The sequence below is a fragment of the Monodelphis domestica genome, chromosome 3 (genome assembly GCF_027887165.1).
Source record: "Monodelphis domestica isolate mMonDom1 chromosome 3, mMonDom1.pri, whole genome shotgun sequence".
Taxonomy (NCBI): domain Eukaryota; kingdom Metazoa; phylum Chordata; class Mammalia; order Didelphimorphia; family Didelphidae; genus Monodelphis; species Monodelphis domestica.
In genome coordinates this window covers 151,945,434-151,971,490 of record NC_077229.1, presented here as the reverse complement: position 1 = coordinate 151,971,490, position 26,057 = coordinate 151,945,434, and the positions used below count along the sequence as shown (strand labels likewise).

The 26,057-nt window shown below is 34.7% G+C and overlaps 1 protein-coding gene across 7 annotated transcripts in view; it reads right to left on the bottom strand.

Moving 5' to 3' along the window:
• CSMD3 (CUB and Sushi multiple domains 3) overlaps window positions 1–26,057 on the bottom strand; it is a 1,668,414-nt gene that overhangs the window by 1,485,845 nt on the left and 156,512 nt on the right. For all 7 annotated transcript variants that reach the window (XM_016431868.2, XM_056823169.1, XM_056823168.1 and 4 more), the window contains exon 2: window positions 2,264–2,486. In XM_016431868.2, coding sequence (XP_016287354.2) covers window positions 2,264–2,486 — 223 coding nt within the window. The remainder of the gene's footprint in view (window positions 1–2,263; window positions 2,487–26,057) is intronic.

Genomic DNA, 26,057 nt, shown 5'->3' with positions numbered 1-26,057 from the left:
AAAATCCCAAATGTAAACAAGAGGATTTGGTGCTTATAATCTATATGGTAACTTTGGGTATTTTATTATTATTTTTAGATAGTGTGGTTCTTTTATTTTTGAGACAGTGTGATGTAGTAGAAATCACAGTGGTTCTATAGTCAGGTGAGTCTGGCTTTAGGCCTGTTATCAATTCTTCCTAGTTATGTGGTGGTAGAAAAGTTATTTTCTTCTTTGGCCCTCTATCTTTTCATCAACAAAAATGAGACTACTAATAAATATGTTTTTATTTTATCATAAATATATTTTAATTTTAATTTCATTTAGTTAATTCAGAACATTATTCCTTGGTTACAAGAATCATATTCTTTCCCTCACTCCCCTCCCCCCCTTCCTTTAGCCGATGCGCAATTCCACTGGGTATTACTTGTGTCCTTGATCAGAAGTTATTTCCATGTTGTTAATGTTTGCACTATGATGTTCATTTAGAGTCTACATCCCCAACCATATCTCCCTCGACCCATGTAATCAAGCAGTTGTTTTTCTTCAGTGTTTCTACTCCCACAGTTTTTTCTCTGAATGTGGATAGTGTTCTTTCTTGTAGATCCCTCCAGGTTGTTCAGGATCACTGCATTGACACCAATAGAGAAGTCCATTACATTCGATTGTACTACAGTGTATCAGTCTCTGTGTACAATGTTTTCCTGGTTCTGCTCCTTTTGCTCTGCATCACTTCCTGGAGGTTGTTCTAGTCTCCATGGAAGTCCTCCACATTTTTATTCCTTTCAGCCCAATAGTATTCTATCACCAACATATTTCAAATTTGTTCAGCCATTCCCCAATTGAAGGGCATCCTCTCATTTTCCAATGGTTTGTCACCACAAAGAGCTTATATATGAATATTCTTATACATATATTTTCCTTATTATCTCTTTGGGGTACAAACCCAGCAGTGCTGTGGCTGAATCAAAGGGCAGACAGTCTTTTATCACCCTTTGTGCATAGTTCCAAATCAGCCTCCAGAATGATTGCATCAATTCACAACTCCAACAGCATTGAATTAATGTCCCTACTTTGCCACATCCCCTCCAACATTCATTACTTTCCTTTGCTGTCATGTTAGCCAATCTGCTAGGTGTGAGGTGATACCTTGGAGTTGTTTTAATTTGCATCTCTCTGATTATAAGAGATTTAGAGCACTTTTTCATGTGCTTATTAATAGTTTTGATTTCTTTAACTGAAAATTGCCTATATATGTCCCTTGCCCATTTATCAATTGGAGAATGGCTTGATTTTTTGTACAATTAATTTAGTTAATTATAAATTTTAGTAATTAGACCTCTGTCAGAGGTTTCTGTTATGAAGATTGTTTCCCAATTTGTTGCTTCCCTTCTGATTTTGGTTGCATTTGCTTTGTTTGTACAAAAACTTTTTAATTTGATGTAATCAAAATTATTTATTTTACATTTTTTAAATTTTTTTCCAACTCTTGCTTGGTTTTAAAATCTTTCCTGACATGTACACTATTCTGTGTTCACCTAATTTACTTATAGTTTCCTTCTTTATATTCAAGTCATTCACCCATTCTGAGTTTATCTTGGTGTAGGGTGTGAGATGTTGATCCAAACCTAATCTCTCCCATACTCTCTTCCAATTTTCCCTGCGGTTTTTATCAAATAGTGGATTTGGGTCCCCAAAACTGGGATCTTTGTGCTTATCATAGACTGTCTTGCTGAGGTCACTTACCCTAAGTATATTCCACTGATCTTCCTTTCTGTCTCTTAGCCAGTACAATATTGTTTTGATGACCACTGCTTTATAGTATAATTTGAGATCTGGGACTCCAAGGCCACCTTCCTTTGCATTTTTTTCATTATTTCCCTAGATATCCTTGATCTTTTGTTATTCCAAATGAACTTTGTTATGTTTTTCTCTAATTCAGTAAAAAAAGTTTTTTTGATAATTCAATGGGTATGGCACTAAATAAATAAATTAAATTGGGTAGCATTGTCATTTTTTATTATGTTAGCTCGTCCTACCCATGTGCAATTGATGTTTTTCCAATTGTTTAGATCTAATTTTAATTGTGTTGAGAGTGCTTTGTAGTTGTGTTCATATAGTTCCTGTGTTTGTCTCAGCAGATACATTCCCAAATATTGTATATCGTCTAGGGTGAAATTAAATGGAATTTCTCTTTCTAATTCTTGCTGGTAAGATGTAGAACATCTTTTTAAAGACAGGCTACATAGTTTTTTTAATCATTTTCATATCAATGCAGACCTACCTTGTCCTAAAGTTTGTAGGATGAGGATGCCCATCATACAATGATAAGTAGTCATATTCCTCTTCTAGAGCAAATGACTGGAAGACGATTTGTATTCTGTTCCGTTCTTCTGCTATTATTACCCATGTGCAGTTTGCACCATTTGGATAGCCATATGGGAAGCCAGGGCTCTCTATGGTGCCATTGAGTCCTTTTAATGTTCCACCACATGTATAAATAAACCCTGCAAGAGAAAATACATGAAAAATATCAGTACTGTACAATGCAAACCACAGTCAATTATGAAGTCAAGAACCAAATTGAAAATGAAGGGATCTTTCACATTTACTCTGGAAATTTCTTCCTGCCCATAGAGAGCTAAAAGTTCCATTAAATCTCCAGCAATGCTATCCAGAAGTAATATGAAGATGAAATGTAATATGCAGTGGTCAGATATAAAAAGAAACTTGCTTAGGGTCACACTAGTAGTAAGTGTTGGTGTTTATATTTGCACTATAGGTTTCTTTTAATTACAAGTCCAGTTTATTCTCCATTACAGCACACTGCTCTCACTCTTCTACTATGTTTGTCTGTCTCTTCTCTCCAATATGAACTTGAATTTCCTAAAAGATCAAAATCTTCAACAATCAGTGCAAAACACTTTGCAGGGTCTTACAATAATTTCCATTATATAAATGTTTATTCTTTTTTTTCCTTGAACATTTGGTGAGAAAGGTTTGATCAAAGAGATTTCATTCATTTTACTTATAAGGAAACTGTGTTCGAGAAAGTTTAAGTCATTTGCCATGTGTCACATAGTTCCTCTAATTCCAGAGTCAAATATCAATTTCAATGACATTTTTACAAAGCAATGACTAGAGTTTGTAGTAAGACAGTCTTGAGTTTCAATCTAGTCTTAGTCTGCCTCAGATTCTTTAATAGTAAGAGTGGATAATAACTTCTCCTAACTTACAGGGTTGTTCTGAGGATCATATCAGATAATATTTGCAAAGAATTTGGCAATTAGCTTGTTACATAGTATGTATTTAATAAATACATATTTCCTTCCTTCAAGGAACTGGAGACACAGTCAATTAACAAGCATTTACTTAGCAAATTTTTTAAAGACAGGAATTATTATACTAAAAAAATGTCACCATGGAACAATTGAGAAAAATCAAAGTAGATAGCAGGTATACTTAGAGGGAATGACATTAGCTCTGTGCTGACAAGAAAAAGGTCATTTTGAGCAGGTGAGGGTGAATTCGATTTTAAACAAAGCTAGGGATGCAGAGTTAGAGGTTGAAAGGAAAAGAATTCAAAACATGAGGGACATTCATTGTAAAGGCATTAACACCTAGATAGGAGATATGTATACATAACTTTAAAGGAACTAAATCTTAGTGTGTATGAAAGGGATTAAAATTTAAGAAGATTGGATGAGTAGGGAGGAACGAGATTATAGAGAGCTTTAAAAGCCAAACATTTTATTTTTAAATCTACAAGTATTGGGGAGCCACTGGACTTTGGAGAGAGGTATGATGTGGTTAGTCTTTGTGCTTTAAGGAAATCACTTTGACAGTTGAGTTGGAGGATGGATTACTGAAAGACTTAAAAAAAAAGAGATTTATTAGAAGGCTATTGCAATAGTCCAAGTGAGAGTTAAGAAGGGCCTGAACTATGGTGGTGACTTGTGCGAGTAGACAATAAACAGGATGAATATAAGTGGTGTTGTAGAGAAAGAAATTAACTGCATTTGGTCGTTGACTAGATATGTAGGATGGATGGAGAGAGAGAGAGAGAGAGAGAGAGACAGAGAGAGAGAGACAGAGAGAGAGAGACAGACAGAGAGACACAAAGACACACAGACACAAAGACACACAGACACAAAGACACACAGATAGACACACAGGGAGAGGGAGAGAGACTATTGTTGAGGATGATGCTTAGATGGTGAATTTGTATGACTAGTAATATTGTGGTATTCTCAACAATAAGATCTTCTCTCCAGGATTATAATCTAATTAGTTACTAAGATAACAATCTTATGATTGAGAGTGATAATATGAGTTAAAGCAGCAGTTCCATGACCTTAAAATTCAGTTTGTTAAATGTTCTTTCATTCAGTGTCTCCATGTGTATTGAATATTTTAAGTGATGTAAAGGTTAATGGAAGGAACAGTGGGCAAAGGCAGACTGCAATATATTAAAACTAACTATTTGTCTAGAGAAAGGGAATAAAAGATATTCTAAAAAACTATGTTCACACACTGATGTGGGCCAGGAATTCCTATGGTTCTTTTAATGTTTCTTGTATAATAGGTAAAATATTTGGGGTTTGTGTGGGATATCCCTTCTTTTTGCTATAACATCTTTCCTATTCCTACTCCATTTGGCTTGATGAGATATTTTATGCTACTTCTTAGTTCATGTTTTCATTGGTAATATTTTTAAGCCTCCTCACCCCCACCAGATATCTTTCTACCACCCTTAAGGTCAGTAGCCATTTGCATTCTTTCTAGGGTAAACTTAAATTTAAGGTGTACTATGAATTAGAATAATCAGAATCACTCAGAGAATACTAATATTTAAATAGAAATATGGTCTATTTGTTTCTAAATGGTTCTAATTAATTAAACATCATTTTCTATGCAGTTGGAAATTTCTTCATAAAGAATAAATATTTACTATTATCAATAAAAAATCAAGATATTGGGATGATGGTGTCATTGAAAAAGATACCAGAGAGAGATCTTTTTCTACACTGAAATGAAAGACTATGCTGTAAAATGCAAAGTTATTGTGTTAAAGCGGTGAATATTTTCAGAAAATTCACAGAAAGGATAATGAAGAGAACTGCAACCCTCATGTGTGGACATACATCATCTAGGTTCCAAAATTAGGCTAGAATTTTGCTTTAACAAGTCACTATACAGAATAGAATAGGATTCAATGTAAGATTCAACTTCTGTTTTATGATAGCATACTTTTATAAAGTATTTTAAGCATGTTTTCCCTGAAAATAGCCTTGTGAGGTTGATGGTACATATGTTATTATTCTTATACATTAGGTGAAGCAACTGAAACTCAGAGATTTGAGTGATTTGTTGAAAGCCACATAACTAGAAAGTGTCAGAGATGGATCCAAACCCAGGTTTCCTGACACCAAGTTTATTTCTCTTACTATGAAATCACTATGCCTGGTATGACCTATATTCCAAGGCATAAGTACCAGAGAGAGCAGAGCATTAATACTCCAGTGTTGAATTCTCCCTATATACTTCAAATTCATTAAGGCAATCCAGGGGTGAAATGAATACATATGTCTATCAATCAATCTAAAGACATTTATGAAGTGCTTCCTTCAATATATATCAAGCATTATGCTAGACAATGTGATTACTGTAATAAAAACAAAAGTCTCAGACCTCAAGATAGTTGGTTATTGGGATAAAATGCATTCACAGATTTAAAAATATATATATATATATATAATCACATATTTTAAGATTTGTTTCTCACAAATACCCTCTGAGGTAAATGTCCCCTTATGTTACAGATGATTAAACTGAGACTGAGAGACTAATTTGCCCGGGGTTAAGTAGCTAATAAATGTCTTTGGTAGGATTTGACCTCTGGCTTCCCTAATACCATGGAGAGCTCTATCATGGCATCTACAGATATGCATTTTTTTGAACGATAGAAGGTGGCAAGATGCCACTAATAACTAAGAAAAGGTGTCTTGAAAGAGAGGGAACTGAAGTTGAACCTTGAAAGGAACTAGATTTCCAAAAGCCAAGAGGACAAGCATTTCAATCAAGACTGTGTAGCCTGTATAGCCCCAGTAAAGGTGTGCAGAAGGAGACAGAATGTCTTGTACTGGGGAGAGGAAGTAGGCCAATTTGTCTGAAGCATAGAGTACCTAACTAGGAATAATTTGTAATGAGTATAGGAAGAGAATGGAACTATATTTTGAATGATTAAATGTCAGATATTTTTTCACAGTTAGGAAGTAGTCAAAGGATATAAATAAACAATCCTCAAAAGAATTTCAAATTATTAATTAACATATAAAGGAATATTCCAAATAATAATAATATGAATGTAAGTCAAAACAACACAGAAGTTTACCTTATACTCTACAAAATGAAACAGATGATCAAAGACAGGAATAGTCATTGTGGTATGGAAGACAGAGAGATTGGAAAGCATGCAATAGGAGTTTGGAGCAGCTGAGTGATGACCTGTCAGTCAAATGAGAAATAATCTGATTTAGAATGTTACTGGGAGAAGCAGTTGGAAGGCAGGAAGAGACCAACTGAAGGTTGTGTCTTTAACCTTGAAGACAGAGAGGAGGTGTTCTCTGGATTTTGAAGACAGAAGAATGAAGGGGGAAAGTCCAGATATATCTCTCTCTGACTTGCTCTGTTGATGATAGTGACTGAACTTCCATACCTATCAGCCATTTCTCCCAATTGAACTATATTCCACCATGCTCCAATCTAAGACTCATCCTAGTGATAGGGAAACCCTCTTTCCTTCCATTTCCTTGTCCTTCCCTGTCTTCCCCAATAAACCCTTTTATTTAGGAAAAAGAAGAGAAAAGTATTTCATTTAAAACTTCATAAACTCACCCCTGAGTGGATTTTTAAGAAGAAAGAAGAAGAAGGAAGGGGGGAAAGGAGGAAAAGGTAGGCTGAAAAGAGGGAGGAAAAGGGACAAAGGGAGGAAAAGAGGGAGGAGGGAAGACAGAAGAAACAAGATAATTGTCTGATCTGTTAGTTATCAATTACCAATCAATATAGTCCCTCATTACTACTTATTACAATTTGGTAACCCAGATGGGACACGGACCCACCCTGGCTTATTACAGTTGGAGATGTTGTAGAAAGATGTACTGAAAAAAAACACTAATGCTTTTTATTGATGGAGCTGTGAATTGGTAAAATCATTCTGGAACACAATTTGGAATTATTCAATGTTCCTGAAACATTAATTCCTTTTGATTCAGAGATTCCTCTGGTAGGCAGAGATCCCACAGAAGCCACTGACAAAAATAAAAGCTTTATATAAACCCAAATCTGCATGGTATCACTTTTTTTGTTTGTTTTATCAAAGAACAACCCACAAAATAGATTTCTTTTGATTGGGAAATGTCTAAACAAATTGGGGTACATGACTGTAATGGAATATTAATTATGCTATAAGAAATAAAGAGGATTCTGAACACAGAGAAATGCTAAAAAATTTAAATTACTTGAGGCAAAGTGAAGTAACCAAATCCTAGAAAACAATATACTTATTTACTAAAACAAAGTAAGTGGAAAGAATAATCACAAAAAAATGAAAACAATAGTTTAAAAATTATAAAAAATAAGCTTGCACCCCAAAAGAGAATATATCACTCTTCTTTTTGTTGCTATTTTTATTTTTCAAAGATTATAATTCACATGTAAAATCACTACATTTAACGAAAGATTTTTTTCATGTGTTGACCATAATTACTAAGTTTTCTTTCATCTATCATCTATTTATTTATTTATTTTTTAATTTTTGTCTGAAGTGATGGTTATCTGAAAGGAGAGAAAAAGAATGCAGTAGAAAATATAGGTGATGCCCAAACAAAAGATATCAATAGTAATTTTTTGTTTCACCAAGAAGTTGTATAGGATGTACATTAAAAAACTCATGTATTAATGTATTTTTATTTATGAAACAAATAAAGTATTTTTATTAAATGCAAAAATAAAAGTAAATGAAAGAGCCCTTTTAAATTACTTCTTGAAGAGCAATTACTTTGAAGCCTTAGGTTAATTAGCTATCACCCATTTCTATTAGTTTTCTGCCTGAACAGCTTCCAATTTGAGTCTCATATTTAAATGCAAGTGTGAATCCCTGCAGCTAAAATCTGATCTATGGACTGTTTTGTATATTTCTAAGTGCCATAACCCTGATGATTTTAGCAAAAGGACATATGTCCTAAAATATAATGCTCATCTTAATCTATAAATTATTCATGGGACCCAAGTCATGCATCTTTGTATTTTTAGAGGTAAATATAGGATTCAAAAGGGTTTTTATTTTGTTCAATTCAATTTAATTTAACAATCATTAAGTACCTACTATGTGCAAGGCACTGTACTAGGTGCTGAGAATATAAGACTAAAAGTGAATTTGTTTTTGCCTTCAGGCACCCTTTTTTTGAATGTAGAATTATTAATAACAACAACAATAATAATTTGCATTTATATAGCTTATATTTTTGCCAGGCTTTGTGCTAAGCATTTTCAAATACTATCTAATTTGATGCTCACAACACTGGAAGATAGATGAAACTATCATTATTCCCACTTTATACCCAAAGAAAATGAAGGAAACAGAAGTGAATGACCAACCCAGCATTGCTCAGCTAGTTTCTGAAACTTGATTTGAATTCAAGTCTTCCTGATTCCATACCTACCCCTTTATCCATCATTACCCTGAGATGCCTTATATTATAACCCCTATGTATTATAAGTAAATACAAAGAATACCAAATTAATTCCAAGATAAGAGAATATTAACAAATGTAAAAAAATCCTGAGTGAAGGAAAAGGGTCTCTTGGAGAGAATGGCATAAGAACTTTTTCAGAATGCGGCTAGGGCTGAGGTAGTGTGTAAAAAAGAGAATATAAGGTGACAGAGATGAGAGGATAACCAATTCAAAACATTGGGGAACTACTGTACAGACATAAAGTCAGGAGATGGATTATTAAGAGGCTATTGATGTCTGCTGTTTTAACAGTAACTGTGGATGTGAAAAAGGAATTAATATGGGAGACGTTAACTTCTACATAGCTTTTGGCCTATTTCCTTTTATCTTTAATCTTGGTTAACTTAGGGAAACAATTTTCAGGCTTTTGGTTACTGCTTTTCAGAAGAATAATTTTCTCTCATTGATATCAGTTATTCTCCTTAAGGGAACAAGTAGCTTAGAAAAAAAATGGCCTTCCATTTTTTTCTAAATTCAAATTTCCCTATCTTATCTTTATGTTAAACATGTTACAACATTGTATTATATTTTTCCTGTCACTTTTTCCCTTTGATCATTTTTCTTGTTACCTCCTGAGCTTCCTGTGTTGGGGAACCAAAGACCAGATTTTGGATAAAATGATTCATGGGACTGTTTAATGTCTGTCAACAGAAAGTCAACATCTGGTGTCCAGTGTAACTTGTGAGATAGTAAAAAAGAGAAAAGTGCTTTACCACCTATTCATCCAGTTGATATTTTGTGCTGAGAAGTGATTCTTAATTGTTTGACATTAAATTATGTGTAAATTCTGTCTTTGAACTTTCATCTGCTTAGGAAGTGATTATTAACCGTAAAGTAAATCAGTTTACCTGCAAGTTAAAAACTGAAGTGTTCCCATCAAAAATGCTTATTGCACAGAGGCCTATTTTCTGCCATTTTTAGCATGTTGTAATATGAGTTTTTCATAGGTGTTCTACTCAATGTGCTGAAGACTTTCTTCAATTTTCCTTGAAATTTATATCATACTCAATGAAGGCTATCTTATCAAATTTAGAGTGCTCTAGTCATATGACCAGCCCATCTTTCCTTTTTGAATACATATCTCTAATGACATAATTATCAACCATTGTTCAACACAAACTCTATTCAGCACAAGTCTATAATGTTCAGAATAAACAGCTCCCTCATATCATTGTTATGGCATTTTTTGTTGCCTTTTATTAATTCTCATTATTTGGGGAGGTTTGGGCCATTTCTCCTACTAAGTGGTTTTTGAGATGGCCCATCTCACATATTCCAGTTCTTTGGCATCATGTAAACCCCTCCTCCCTCAATCAACCCAGTGTAAACTTTTTAATTGTAGTTTAATCTACAATCTCACTTAGTTTATCCATTTTTATTTAACTGGATTTGTTTCCTTAGGGCCTATATGAGATTATAACTTTTTTTAACATTATTTTATTTGGTCATTTTCAAACATTATTCATTGGAGACAAAGATCATTTTCTTTTCATCCCCCCGCCCCCATAGCCGACGCGTGATTCCACTGGGTTTCACATGTGTTCTTGATTCGAACCCATTTCCATGTTGTTGGTATTTGCATTAGAGTGTTCATTTAGAGTCTCTCCTCAGTCATATCCCTTCAACCCCTGTAGTCAAGCAGTTGCCTTTCCTCAGTGTTTTTACTCCCACAGTTTGTCCTCTGCTTGTGGATAGTGTTTTTTCTCTTAGATCCCTGCAGGTTGTTCAGGGACACTGCATTGACACCAATGGAGAAGTCCATTACATTCGATTGTACCACAATGTATCAGTCTCTGTGTACAATGTTTTCCTGGTTCTGCTCCTTTTGCTCTGCATCACTTCCTGGAGGTTGTTCCAGTCTCCATGGAATTCCTCCACTTTATTATTCCTTTGAGCACAATAGTATTCCATCACCAACATATACCACAATTTGTTCAGCCATTTTCCAATAGAAGGGCATCCCCTCATTTTCCAATTTTTGGCCACCACAAAGAGCGTAGCTATGAATATTCTTGTACAAGTCTTTTTCCTTATTATCTCTTTGGGGTATAAACCCAGCAGTGCTATGACTGGTTTAAAGGGCAGACAGTATTTTATTGCCCTTTGGGCATAGTTCCAAATTGCCCTCCAGAATGGTTGGATCAGTTCACAACTCCACCAGCAATGAATTAATGTCCCTACTTTGCCACATCCCCTGCAGCATTCATTATTTTCCTTTGCTGTCATGTTAGCCAATCTGCTAGGTGTGAGGTGATACCTCAGAGTTGTTTTGATTGGCATCTCTCTGATTATAAGAGATGTAGAACACTTTTTCATGTGCTTATTAATAGTTTTGATTTCTTTAGCTGAGAACTGCCTATTCATGTCCTTGCCCATTTATTAATTGGAGAATGGCTTGATTTTTTGTACAATTGATTTAGCTCTTTGTAAATTTGAGTAATTAAAACTTTTTCAGAGGTTTTTATGAAGATTGTTTCCCAATTTGTTGCTTCCCTTCTGATTTTAGTGACATTGGTTTTGTTTGTACAAAAACTTTTTAATTTGATGTAGTCAAGATTATTTATTTTACATTTTGTGACTCTTTCTAAGTCTTGCTTGATTTTAAAATCTTTCCCTTTCCAAAGGTCTGACATGTATACTATTCTGTGTTCGCCTAATTTACTTATAGTTTCCTTCTTTATGTTCAAGTTACTCACCCATTCTGAATTTATCTTGGAGTAGGGTGTGAGGTATTGAGATTATAACTTTTTAACTAACTTTATTCCACTTTTATGATATTAAAGGGAGCATGAGATTATGAATCTGTCCTTTTAAAAATTTATGCTCTGTGAAAAATTTAAGAGATTGAAATATATTAAAGATTTTTTTCTCTATCACTCTGATGCAATTTTGTCTATAAGAGGGCTTGTTAGAATCCTCATATTGTTCTGGAATTTTGTTACTTATGTTTTTGTCTGAAATCTGGACCTGTGCTTGAGAATAATGAAACCAAATTTTTCACCTCTATAATTTCTGTGTTGTGGTAGATATATGTTAGCAGCAGTTTCCCTCCCACCACAGGAACTCAAAGATAAATACTTGACCCATGAGTTTAATTTGTTCTATGGCCAAACTTGTAACTGAATTTGCTCGTGAGTCAAATTGAATTTCCCCATTTAAATAAATGGAAATGCAATTAATCCTTATTGGCCCTAAAAAAACACATGAATTTTTGTTTTGTTTTGTATGCTTTTAAATACAAAATGTATTTTATGAATAACTAATAAATATATTTATAGATTAGAATGTAAAGAAATAAACTTGCTTATGAAATGTTATTTACCTTCAAAGTCAGTTGAAGATGCTGTCAGAGAAGGTTTTCATTTCCTGTGCTATTGCTTAACATAAATTATTCTCTACACAGGCAATGCTACATTTAAATGCAAATTTGACCTCACACATTACTTATGATATGCAACTTTATTGCTAAACTTAATTGTTATTTTTTACTTTACTTAATTATTATCATTTTCTTCACTGAATTTTGGCTGTTTTGCCGTACTTTCCATTTAAACAAAAACCTTTCTGTGGAAGTTTGTTTCTTCCACTCTTTCAGAACATTTGGATAATATGTGAAACAAGTGTCATTGCACTGCCCCAAACCACAACCTGTTGCAACTTTTTCTGGGTGTGTCTTTTCAATAAACTGTTTATTTTTTCCCAAATCCTCAATACTTCCCTAATCTTGCTTGTACAGACTACCTCATCCACCTCGGGCTCCTCCCACTGGTGGAAGCTCATGATTCAAATATCCCCTGATGAGTTAAAGCAAAAAATACCAAAAACATCCCAAACTGCTCATGACTTAAGGTGCTCTTGTATCAAGGCACCATTGCATTTTTCCTTTTTGGACCTCTCAGTTTCCTCATTTGAAAATTTATTCTATAAATGTTCCTTCTAGCCCTAAATCTACAATCCTATGATACTCTCATATTACAACAAGATTTTGAGTGAGGTTATACAGGTATCATTTCCTATACTTTGCAGATGAGGAAATGGTCTTACAGAGAAAAGGTGATTTACCTGCCATTACACTTCAAAAAGGGAGTAGAATCCGGATATCAGTTCAAATACCCTAATTCTAAATCTAATGCTTTGGTTCAGGTTCTTAGTCTCTGTCACCAGAAGCCCAATAAACCACATTGACTTCTCAATAAGGGGGGAAAAAAAGACTGGGGGGGGGGCAATTTTGTGATGCTAGATAGAATACCGTGCCTTGGTATCATGAAGAAAAGGGATCAAATAATTCCTTAACCAAGTACTAGCTGAGTGACCTGGACAAATTGCTTAATACCTCTGTGCCTTCAGCAAATCTCTAGGATTTAATCTATAAAGCCATTGATATAGTTTGGAAGCTATATGGGAAAACCCACAACAGAATTCCCCTTGCTGACAAAATTGCCACTTCTCCATGTATTCATTTGCAAAATATCAATAATTAGACTAATTTCTGGTACATGAAGACTTTTTTACATATTTTTGTGCCTTTAGTGTCTTTTATGCTTCTGGATGTAATGAGGCATTGCAAATGTCCTCAATATTCAGTCATATTGAAATATAATCAATAAATATTTATGGAGCATCCACAGTACATCAGGTACTTATCTAACAAGATTTGTCCACATTTTACAGTGTTTGCTTTTTAAAAATATATAAGCTGTTAAAGATGTGTCAGAAAATGAAATTGATTATCTAGCAGCTGGATCAGGAGGCTTTAATTTAGGAAACTGAATAATTCATGGGCAACCTGTCACAAAGCTTTGGTCTGAAAAATATTCCTCCAAAACAAAGGCGGAAGCAAGTTCAATTCAATTAAACAAACATCTCTAAGGGCCCATTGTGAGTAAAGTCAGACTAAATTTAGGCAAGACAAAGACCCTGCTCTCATGGAGTTGGTAGCCTGGTAGGTGGATATGACATATAAATAAATAACTATAGTTAACTACAATCAGGGACCTGTGATTTGATGGATGTCCACTTTCTTCATGCTCAGCAATTCAGTTTGTTGGAGGGAAGCAATTTAGAGGACACAGGAAACATTTATTCTCTCCTAATGAAAAATTATGAAATTCTCAGATGGAATGCTTCTATGCCACAGAGGCAGTTTCTACACTAGTGACCTCAAGGTATCCCGGGTGTTTCTCCAGAAGCAGGCTGGTGCCTAAATTCTCTAACTTGCTATATGATATATTTCTCTCTTCTCCTGCTAACTAATGGTATGGTTTCCCTCAGGGACAATTTATGGTGTTCCTTCAGGGTACAATTTCCTCCTCAGAGCTTTGACTGGTCTTTAAGTAGTTTGTGAGAGCTGCTCCGTTATACTGTGAGCTCTTTGAAAGCCTGGACTATCTTTGTTCTTGGTATCCCTAGCAATTGGCATAGTACCTGGAATGGAGTAGGCTCTTAATAAATGTTAATTGACTGAAATTAGAAAACTATATGGCCAACCTGATGAAGAATCTCTACAAACTTAAGTAGGTTGATCCTGAGACAATTAAAGGAGAGCTGTGATTAATGCAAATGAGAACTGCAAAGTTCCTAGTAAAGTCCAGCAAATGAGGTTTAATATTGAGAGAGATCATTGGGGAAGGTTAGTTATTTTTAAGCTGTAATGTAGAGCTTTGATAGAAATGGAGAAGAGAACGGCAAAAGGGGCTAGTAACAAAGTTAGAGAAAACATTTTCATTTTTATAATCTCTTTACATCAAGTATAATTCATTCTCCTGAAGAAAGTCCATATTAAGATCCATTTGCCCTGGATACCAACCCCAATGGTGAAGGCACTGATGGAATTAGTAACTTTGCCGAGGATAATGAGGAAAAACAATGGTTATTTTCATACTTCCATAGCAAATATACAGAGAAACAAAAGGGATAATTATTTGGTCTGTACTGATTTGTACAGTTGTTTTTTTTTTCAGCCCATAAAGAATTTTTGTTTCTTTCCTTGTCATTCAATCTTGATAAAAGCTTTATGAAATAAAATGTTATATGGTAAAATTGAGGCACAAAAGGGTAACCTCTTCCCTAAGATGATATAGAACTGGCAACAACAAATTGAGTTTGTCACCCTATGGTCTGCTTTTGTTCACCAGAGCTAAGAGTACTCATTTTTTTTTTCTTAAATACAATAAAATCTTAAAATGTAAAGACCATTCTTAGCTCAAAGGCTATACAAAAGCATGTAACCTCAGGGTTATAGTTTGCAATCCTTGAATAGACAGTTCATGGCAGACTAGATTTTAGCTAATTCTGGCTCCTTGCTATTTCTACAATAGTGTACATAATCCCAGAAGCAGGAGTTTAGGGCAAAGCAGTGTCATATAAGATATATCAGAGTTCAAGATATCAAGATACTTATACCAGCATTTTTATTCTTCTCTCCAAGATAAACTTGTTTAAAATTAAATTTATTCTTTTCCTATTCAATGTTACTTTACTTTCTTGTAAGCCTGAAATATTAAAATTTGTATTTTATGTTAAATATACTTCCTTCTATTCATTTGCATAATGCAACAATAAAACCAGTAATTGCAGGTTTCTTCTGATGTCTAACCCTAGAAGTCCTTTTATTAGCTAGAAAGTCAGATATTTAGGAGATAAAATCCATTATAAATACACAATGTCACATTTCAAAATTATTAACCTAAGGACAATTTATTTTGATGATAATATTACCTAATTATAGCATTTATAAAACACTTAAAGTCTGAAATGTGCTTATAGATACTTAATATCTGACTCAAATACTTTTAAATCTTTTGATATCTGAGTCAGTTAACCCTTTTGTAACAGACTACTCTTTACCCAGCTTTTCCCCTCTCCCCCATCCCTATAAATTTGTCCCATTTTCTCCAGAAAGGTAACAAAAATCTCCCCAGGCTCTGATTGACCCAGGGGCTATGGTTTAAGATGCACTTGTTCATGAAGCTTCTTGGTAGCCTCTGGTCTTATAGATATGACTTCCTGGTCATCTAACGTGGAGTTTATTTCCATATGATAGGGATGTCAACATGGAAACTAAGAGAACCCCAAGTTTTAGAGTTAGCTTGTAAACTGGAGACCCCAAGTTCATCCCTATTCTCAGGAGAGTTTGCCCCAAGGAAAATTTCAGATTTAGCTAGTCTCAGATTGAACAATAGACCCTAAAGTAAATTATAATCTCAGTTAGGTGGGGTAAGCAAATGCTAAATTTCCTTTTATTTTGGAAAATTTCCCCATTGTATCAGGCCTATTTTCAAGAAGACCAACACCTGGGCAGGTACTATCCTTTTAGTATCCATTGTAAAGTAGGCACCCTAGACTCTGCCTATGGTTTCTTTCCCAAGTCTGTCAGCTAATTTGGACACTCCAATTTTCTTGTAGCCATGGCAATGTCAATCAATCATATTTCCCTGTCCCTCAGTTTCCCAAAAGGTATATAAGTTCCCCCAAATTCTTTTGTCTTTCGTAGTTATCAATCTAATGAGGTTGGTTCTCCCAGGGGTCAGTGACCAAAGCAACCAGTTCTGTGTGGAAGCCTTGAGGAAAGCACTGAACCCCTTTCCTTAATTAAAGTATGTTTTTTCTGACTAATAGTTTTGTGTTTTTTTCCCAGGTGACAGTAAGTATGTGTGGGGTGTGTGTGTGTATGTTTGTGTTGACACATGTATTATAAGGGTATGGAGGTATATGATAGGAAAGGGAATTCTTGATTCTCTTTGAGTTAATCAATCTAAGAAACCCCTACTTAACCCTTACTTAACCCCTACTTAACACTTTGTTAGCTATCAAGTAAGAGAGTCTCTTAGTAGGAGAGCTCCACCCTTTTAATCCAGTCAATCAGAAACTTGTGAATCCTTTGATAAGAGTTGATACCTTCAGAGGATGAGAGGTGGATCCCACAGACACTGCCCCCCTAGGCAGTGCTAGGCATTTTGGAAGCTGTGATAGGATCCTGTGAAGAGGGGAAGGGACAGGAAGTGATGGGGGAAAAAAACGACTATATAAAGTCCTGAACTTCTTCAACTGGAGGCTTCAGCTTGGGTGTTTGGCTTGAATCTTTGGCTTGGAGCTTTTGGCTGGTGACCTGCTTCTTGGAGGTGACTTTGGACTTGGACCTCGGCTTTGACTTTGACCTTGTTTCTTGGATGAATGAGTAGCTGACCTTTCTTTCCTGGCTTCTGGAGAGAGATTAGTTCTGGAGAGGCCTTCCCCTCTTGGAGGAGGCCATGTGGGTAGAACACTGGGTCCTCAGGTCAAGGGTTAAAAAGCCCTACTGGGCTGAGCTCAGGAGCCACATTTAGTGGGATAAGTAAGACATCGTCTCTATCCTCTTTTACACTTCTTTCACTCTTTCCACAGCTTTGTAAATAAAAGAAGCTATTTAAAGTCATTTTGACTTGAGCTATAATATTTGTAATTGGCAACCACAATATTACCTTAGAATTATCATATTTTAGTCAAAACCCTTTATTCAATTCCTTATAGTGGCAAGCTTATCTTAGCTAAATGCAAGGGTTTTGTTATTGAATGACTATCCTTTTTTCTATGTTTTAACTAGGTAAACCTCCCCTTTTAAACTGTTGAATGGCCTATAAATGCATTATTTTCTTCCACTGAACCTTAATATTGGCTGGAGTCTTGCCAAATCATACTATTTTATGTAAAGAGGGTGTAGTTATAATGAAAAGCACTGGAGTCAGGAAAACCTCAATGGAAGTTCTGCCTCCTACATGCAGTGCCCTGTGTGGACCTGATCAAGTTATATGGCTTATAAGGACCAGAGATAATTTTGAAAGCAAATGATTTATAGATCTAGATTGATAAAGAAGATTTTTTTTTGCTTTTTTGTTTTCACCCAGATTTCCGTACATCAATGAAATTACATATATGGACAAAAATATTTCCTTACACAATATCATAATATTTAATATATATATATATATGCATATATATATATATATATATTACATGAATGAGCCTAAGGGAATCCAGTTCTGAATTTTGACCATGTACTGTCTTTCAGCCAGTTAAGAATTATTTATTAAGTGCCTACTATGTTCCAGGCATCATGCTAAGCACTGAGGATACAAAAACAAAATATAATTTCTGCACTGAGAGAGCTCAAAATCTAATGGTGGGGGCAACACAAAAACAAATATATAGAAGCAAGTTACATACAAGAGAAATAAGAATTTTTAAAAGTAAAGTTACTAAAATTAAGAGATATTAGGAAATACTTCCTATAATAAATAGTATTTTTGTTGTGACTTGAAGGAAGCCAGAGAAGGCAGGAGGAAAGGATGAGGGGGAAAGCATTCTAGGTATGAGGTATAGGAGTAGTGATATGGGCTGCTTTGTTCATGAAATAGCAAGGTCACTGTCACTGAATTAAAGAATATATTTCAGGAGTGATATATAAGAGGATTGGAAAGATGGAAAGGGTGGAACTTGCTAGGATATAGAGTGTTTTGAATTTTAAACAGAAGATTTTGTATTTGGATCTGAAAAATATAGAAAGCCACTGGATTTTGTTGATTGACAGAGGTAGGATGGGTAGGTACAGTGTCAGGGATGACAAGGTAGGAACTGCAATTTAGGAAAATCAGTTTAGTAGCTGAATAGAGGATGGGTTAGAGTAGGGAGAGACTTGTGGCAGACAGACTCATCAGCAGGCTCTTGCATTAGTTCAGGAATGATGTGATGGAAGCATGTATGGGAGTGGTGACTGTCAGAGGGAATTAAATGGCATATCTAGGGGATATTGCAAAGGTAAACTCAACAGGCATTGGCAATGGATTGAATAGAGGTTTGTGAGGGATAATGAAGAATTGATGATAACACTTCATTTGTGAGTCTTCTGGATTGGGAGGATAGTGGTGCCCTGGATATTAATAGGAAATACTTGTGAGTGGGGAGGTATTTAGGGAGTTATTTAATTCCACAAAGAGTTTGGATTGCCTAGCTATTGTGAGGAATATATTAATCAACTGTTCCCCTTATGTCACAATCTATTCAAACTTGAATAATCAGGGTCTTCTTCATACTATTTGAATAAAATGACCAAGATGAATCACAATGACCCTTTCTTCACTTTTTGTAAGCTTTGGATTCTTTGTTTTTAAACATTTAGCCCTTTCTCCTCTCAGCTTTTAAACCATTTCCAGTTTCTGGTGAGAAATCCTAATTTCTTTTAATTGGAAACAACAACAACAATAGAATGCCCTAGTTATATAACAATGCCAAGAGTACTGAAGACTAAAAGAACCTGAGGGTAGAGATGAAGTCAAAAGTCAACATGAAATGATATTTTTCTTTCACAACTACCTTGGAGCAACAGGAAAATCAAATAAAGGATAAGAATGAATCTCAGGACTATAATAAAGGATTAAATTTTTAAAAGAATTTTCAAGTTTGATTCTCTCAATGCCCATTTCACAACTGAAGAAACTGAAGCCCAGTAATAAGAATTGCTTCAGGTCATGCACATAGGAAATGAACAGCCAAGATTCAGACACAGGATATTTGATATAAAATTAAGCTCTTTTTCTGCTTAACCATCTTAGCTCTTGTTGTAAAGGTATTGAACCCTTATTGATTATTGGTATTGGTATGGATATTATCAACACCTGTGTCTTGATTGAATAGACTGTTGTTTTGACTGTTGAGAAAAATGGCTTCTAATATCAGTTTAAAATAATTCTAGTTCAAGCCAGTTATATAAAACTTTTATTTATTGTAGGTATAAAATTAAGGAAGGGAAAGTAAAAGGAAAAATAGATTGAAAAGAATTTCTTATGTTTTTTGTAAGGTCTCTATCCTAATAAATTTCTATCTATAACCACCCAAACCAAACTGGCCTGTGAGGATCTACTTCTCCCTTGAACAGAGTTGAGACTATCCTCTCTTCCTATTTATCTAAACCCCCAAATCTTTAAATATCTATCCTAATCTAAATTATAAATTTATAAATAAAGAAGAATAAGCCAAGGTTATCTTTCCTGCTGCTCAGATTTAATTCCGAGCTGGTTAGAAATTCCACTGCTCAGTCCATTCAAATAGGTCAGACTTTGCTGCCACCTATTGGGGCAAGCACAGGTACTGCACCCAACAATCTTCTGTGGCCTGAGAAGATAGGTTTTTCAGGATGTGAATTCACCAAGATTTTCCAAAGGTACAGAGCTGCTCTTTGGACAACCTTCCTTCAACTAGATTAGCCCCAAATAGAAATTCATTGCTCTAAATGTCTTTCCCAAAACTCCTTGGGAAAATTCTCTCCCATCAATCATCTCTGAGATTCCATTCAGATTTAAAGAAAACCCATCTCTCTAATGTATCTATCAATATATTTTGCTAATTAACCTTAATTCCTAATGAATTCTTAATTAATTAGTGAATATTTCTCTTCATTCTGCAGATGTCAGATGAATGAGACAAGATGAGACTCCTGACTTCCTATTTTGTTCCTATTTTCTGAAACAATGAAAGTGGTTTCCTGAATAGATGAAGAACATGAGTTATCATATAATTGAAAGTAAAGAAAAATGAGGAGGTGAGAAAAGAATATATAATCGTTTATCTTCTATGATCCCCGTTCACAGGAGCAACATAGCCAAAGATACTGAAACAAATATCTTGCTAAACTTTGAAAACTATGGAGAAAGAATTAAGTTGGCACAGAACTAGACAAAAGTGTGTCCTATTTTTTAAAAGATATTATCTTTTGAATGACTCTAAAATATAGGCCATGAATTTTGATTTGGAATCCTAGAATAATTCTAGAATGTGTAATTCAAGAAATGGGTAAACATTTAACATGCTTAATGATGACCAGCATGGTCCAGTAGAACTTCATTAATCAAGAGTGATTCTAAACTGTTTTTTTTTCCTTTTGTGGAAAATTAAAGTAATTAATTAAATTAATTAAAATATATAACAGATTCCCCCTTTTACAGAATTCCAATAGGGATATCCTACTGAAGAAAAGATTTAAAGCTCTTCATTTTTTCTGATGACAGTTCTTCCTTAGGTCCACAGACATGAAAAAAGAGCTCAGTCTGTCAATCTACACTACAAGAAAAAAATTAGGTGAAAAACCTATATTACCCATATTATGAATTGCCCTAGTTCTTCAATGATCCCTGTATAAGGATAAAGCAACAAGAAGAATAATTTCCATACATTTGATGGACTTGTTATGCATTATTATACATAAGGAATAATCAAGAGACAAATAGTATGAGGAAATATGAACTTTTTGAGGAGGTGTCCTCATTAATAAGATTAAAATGTTAAAAGATGAAAAGCAGTTAATAGGAGTACCCATTAAGTTATTACACACATACTCACACAACCCCTCCCCCCTTAGTTATTCATTATTAATGGATAGAGAGTTGGGTCCTGACTATCAACCTGAATTGTAGCTGGGAAATTATTATGCATTTTGAAAGATCATGGTATTTTAATTGCTGCAAAAGCCAAACTTTTTAATAAAAATATTCTCCCGGTGATGCCATAGGACTTTAAATTATGGAAAAGCATGAGCTCAGAAGAATCACAACTGGAGGGGGCCCAAAGGGCAGAAAGTGTTTGTGATGCACAATAAAAAGGCTACCATATATTACAAATGATACCTAAATTAACTGAGCACTGTAAAATAAATCATGAAATATATGCATGTAGGTGAAGAAATAGTACATATAAACTCTACATATTTCATTTAATTAATGGATTATTAAAAGAAATAGAGGAAGGCTCCCAGCATGGTAGGCAGTTATACTAGAGAGGATTTATTAAAAGGCCTGGGCAAAAATCACCTAAGATGAAATGTTATACCTGATTTATAATTTGCATCTGTGCAGAGTATAGCCACCCTGAAGGATTGTGGCTCCATTGGTGTTGAATAATAAATTACCAAGTATATTGATCATGAGAATCACATAAAAATGATATAACTGGATTTCAGCAAGATATTTGACAACATTTCTCAATGGATCCTTATGAAGATAATGACTGAATGTGAGCACATCAGAATGTTAATGACTATTTGAATGGATAAGGATACATTTTTTAATGTAAGATAAAGAATAGAGGAATTCTTAGGTAGTACTCCAGGGATCTGTCACTAGTTTTATCTGCACTAATTCAAACCCCTTACTAAACATATGAGAAAATTGATGCCCAAAGGTAGTAAGTGATTTCTGTACGGTCACACAGAAAAGTATTGAAGTCAGGTTTTGAACTCAAGACTTCTGTAGTCAAATGCAATGCTTTTTCCACTTGACCATGTCAAAATTTTTGTCATTGAACTGGATAAAGACAGGAATCATATTTATCAATTTTGGAGATGCTAGGAAACTGGGAGAGATGGATAACATTCTCACTGACCAAATTGGCCCTGAAAAGATTTTGACAGGCTAGGATAATGGGATGAATTTAATAAGGTAAAATTGAACAAGGATAAATATAAAATCAGCACTACATTTCTCTCTTTAAAAAATTCAAGTGAATAAGTTGAAGAGGGAGAACTAGATGACATTTTAGGTTAAAAAAAAGTCTACAGCTTTTAGTGGATTTAAAGAGTGTGACACTTTAGCATAAAAAGTTAATGAGATATTAGTTTGTACTAATAGAGGCATAGTGTACTAAATGAAATCTATAATCAATGGAAATAGGTTTGCCTAATATATATTCCCTAAATAAATGAGTGAATGAATAAATAAAATGGATAAAGAATGCTTTCCTAGACCATCACATTCTATTGGATGGACTAACTCTAGATCTACTTTATCAGTACATTCAGATTTTATAGATTCCACAAAAGAACAAAGGAGTCCATAACTGAACAGATGAGTTGCTTATTCTGCTTTTAGGGAATCACAGTGGATTTAATTACTGTGTCTTCTTAAAAAGAGAATCATCATCATCAACCTTCATAAATTTAATCTATGACTGTAAATCATAGAATAGCACAATATCCAAAGAATCAAAAGTATGAGTCACTTGAATAGCCACAGAAAGGTGTATCATAAGTATGAGTAGCACCCAATATGTAACCCCTAAAAACTATTGTGCAGTAGAATTATGATTATGACTAGAAAGATTTATTACCAGAAAGAGTAGGGCTAGAAATAAAGTGAGAAAGAAAATTATACCTATGCAATAGCAAAAGATTCTAGAGAAAGACCCATAGTACAATCAGAAGCTCCTGTGTGAAGCATTTGTAGGAGAAATTGGGGGGGGGGAGTGACAAGAGAATGATAAGATATATGTAAGTGAGAATTTATAATTTCTGAGGAAAGAAATCATGTAGTTCAGTTGCAAATTACATGTTTAATCAATAGAGTCAGATATCAAAAGTGTCAGAGTGTCTTTCAGAGGGAAACTAAAGGTCTCTGTGTATACTTTCTCTCTAGGTAAAAGAACATCTTGAGTTTGGTACTGTGACCTCTGTTTTAAGAGAGACATTGATTAGCTATAACATTTCCAGAATGATGTGACCAAGATGGTGAAAGGGCTGAAAATTACACCATTATAAGATCAGCTGAAGAACCTAGGGAGGGTTGGTTTAATTTTGGTGGAAAAATAAACAAAACAAACGCTAAAAGCTACAACACATTTTGAGAGGAAATGATAACTGTTTTCAAATATTTGTTGATTAAACTATTTAAGCAGTTGGCATATGGAAAGAGGATTGTACAAATTTTGCTTGCCTCAGACTGGAAGTGCTAAAATGGGAATGCTAAAAAGTGGTTACAAATTAAAGGGAAACTGCTCCATTGCAAGGAAAGACAATTAAATCTTCTTATAAGCATAATGAACTCCTTGAAAAGAAAGTGATTTTTCTCATTACTTAAGATTTCAAATGGAAGATATATTACCACTTGTCAGGGACATTGTTGAGGGCATTCCTGCTAAGGTTTAGGTTGAATTAGATGATGTAAGTCAGAAAGTCAATAAACATTTATTAGAGCTTACTATGTGGTAGGCATTAACCTAAAGTCTACGGATACAAGAAAAGACAAACAGCCTCTAACCTTAAGGAATTCACATTCTAATAGAGAAGACATTATGAAACAACTATGTACATTTTATGATATACACAGTGTAAATGGATGATAACCTCAAAGGGAAGACACTGACTAGCATTTGGTAGGACAGGGGAAGAGGAAGCATTGCAGAAGATCTGAAGAGAATAAGATTTAGCCTAACTTTTGACTGAAACCAAAGAAGTGTGGAGGTAGGATAGTGAGTATTACAGGTATGGGGGACAGCCAGTAAAAAAGCATGAAGGAAAGAAATGGAGTATATATAAGAAATAAGACGGTCAAATTGCTCGATATAGAGAGGGAAATGAAATCTTAGAAGATTGGAAAATAGGAAGGGATGGGAGTTGAAAAAGACTTGAGGTGTAGAAATCAACCAGGAAATAATTTGAATCTTCTAATTATGAGTAGATGAGGTCCTGCATCAGAATGATTCCTTTTTTTAAACTCTTACCATTCATCTTAGAATAAAACTTTAGATTCGTTCCAAGACAGAAAAGTAGTAAGACTTAGGCAATTGAGATTATGTAACTTCTCAGGGTCATACAACTCAGATGTATTTGAGACACAATTTTAAAACAAGATCTCCTGTCTCTAGGCCTTGCTCTCTACCTATTGAGTCACCTAGTTGCACCTTATATTAGGATTTTGACTATATCAAAGGAGAGAAAGGGATGTAATCCAAAAGATGTTCCAAAAAAAGAACTAGGAAATGTATTATGTGGCATTGGTGAGTGAGCCTGAGGAGTTGAGGATGACACCTAAGTTGTAAGCCTAGATAACTGGGACAATTCTGGTGTACTTTAATATAATGGGGTAGTGGGGAGGGTTGGGAGAAAGGTAATGAGTTCCTAGTCAGACATACTGAGTTTAAGATATGAATAGAATATATATGTATATATATTCACACATACACATTCGGTTTGATAACCTGAGGAGAGATGGGAACACCAGGAAAAGAAAGAGTATCCAACAGATAGTGACTGAAAATGTCAAAATCTGAAGAGATCAAGAAGGGGAAATATTTAGAAGAAGCTAGTAGATCTGGCAATTAAGATATCTTTGGCAACATTGGAGAAAGCAGTTTAAATTAAATGGTGTTGATAATAGTCAAACTGAAAAGAGTTTAGAAGAGACTGAGAGAATATAAAGCAGATGAAAGGATGTAGTGAGGGTTTTATTGAGAATGTAAGGAGATATGAGCCTCTTTGTAGCCATAAAGAAGACACTTAGAAAGCAGGGAGTGATTGAAGACTAGTAAGAAGGATCCCAAATGGCAAATTGTCAAAGGATATGAACATGCAATTGTCAGGTGAAGATATTAAATCTATCTTTAGTCATATGAAAACATCACTTTGAATCACTATTAATTATAGAAATTTAAATTAATACAACTTTCAGGTACCACCTCACAGCCATCAGATGGGCTAATGTGACAAAGAAAAAGAAATGTGGAGGGAATGTGAAAAAATTGGGACAATGATATACTGCTGGTGGAACTGTGAATGGATAGAACCATTCCGTAGAGCAATCTGGAACCTTTCCATACCTTTTTGCTCAGCAATGCCACTGCTAGTTCTGTATCCCAAAGTAATCAGAGATATAGGAAAAGGACACATTTGTACAAAAGTATTTATAGGAGCTTTTCTGTGGTGGCAAAGAATGGGAAACTGAAAGGATATCCATCAACTGGGCAATAGCTACACAACTCATGTTGTATGTGTGCAAGAGAATACTATTATTACTTAAGAAATGACAAACAAGACGGCAGCTGGGTGGCCCAATGTGTTGAGAGCCAGGGCTAGAAATGGGAGGTCCCAGTTTCAAATCTGGCCTCAGATACTTCCCAGTTTTGTGACCAATCTTCTGCCTTGGAACCAATACATAGTATTGATTCTGAGACATAAGGCAAGGGTTTAAAAGAGTAAAAAAATAAAGAAAAGAAAAGAAACGACAAACAAGACAATCCTCCCACCAAAAAAATCCTACAATAAGCTAGAAAGACATAAAATGATACAAAGAGCAGAACCAGAAGAATGATGTACACAGTAACAGCAATAATGTATGATAATCAACTAGGAATGACAACTATAATGCAAGAATCTAGAACAACTCTAAGGGAATCATGACAAAAAAAGGTTATTCACTGCCATAGAAGGAAATGATGGAATCTGAAAGTAGATTGAAACATTTTTCACTTTATTTCCTCCATGAATTT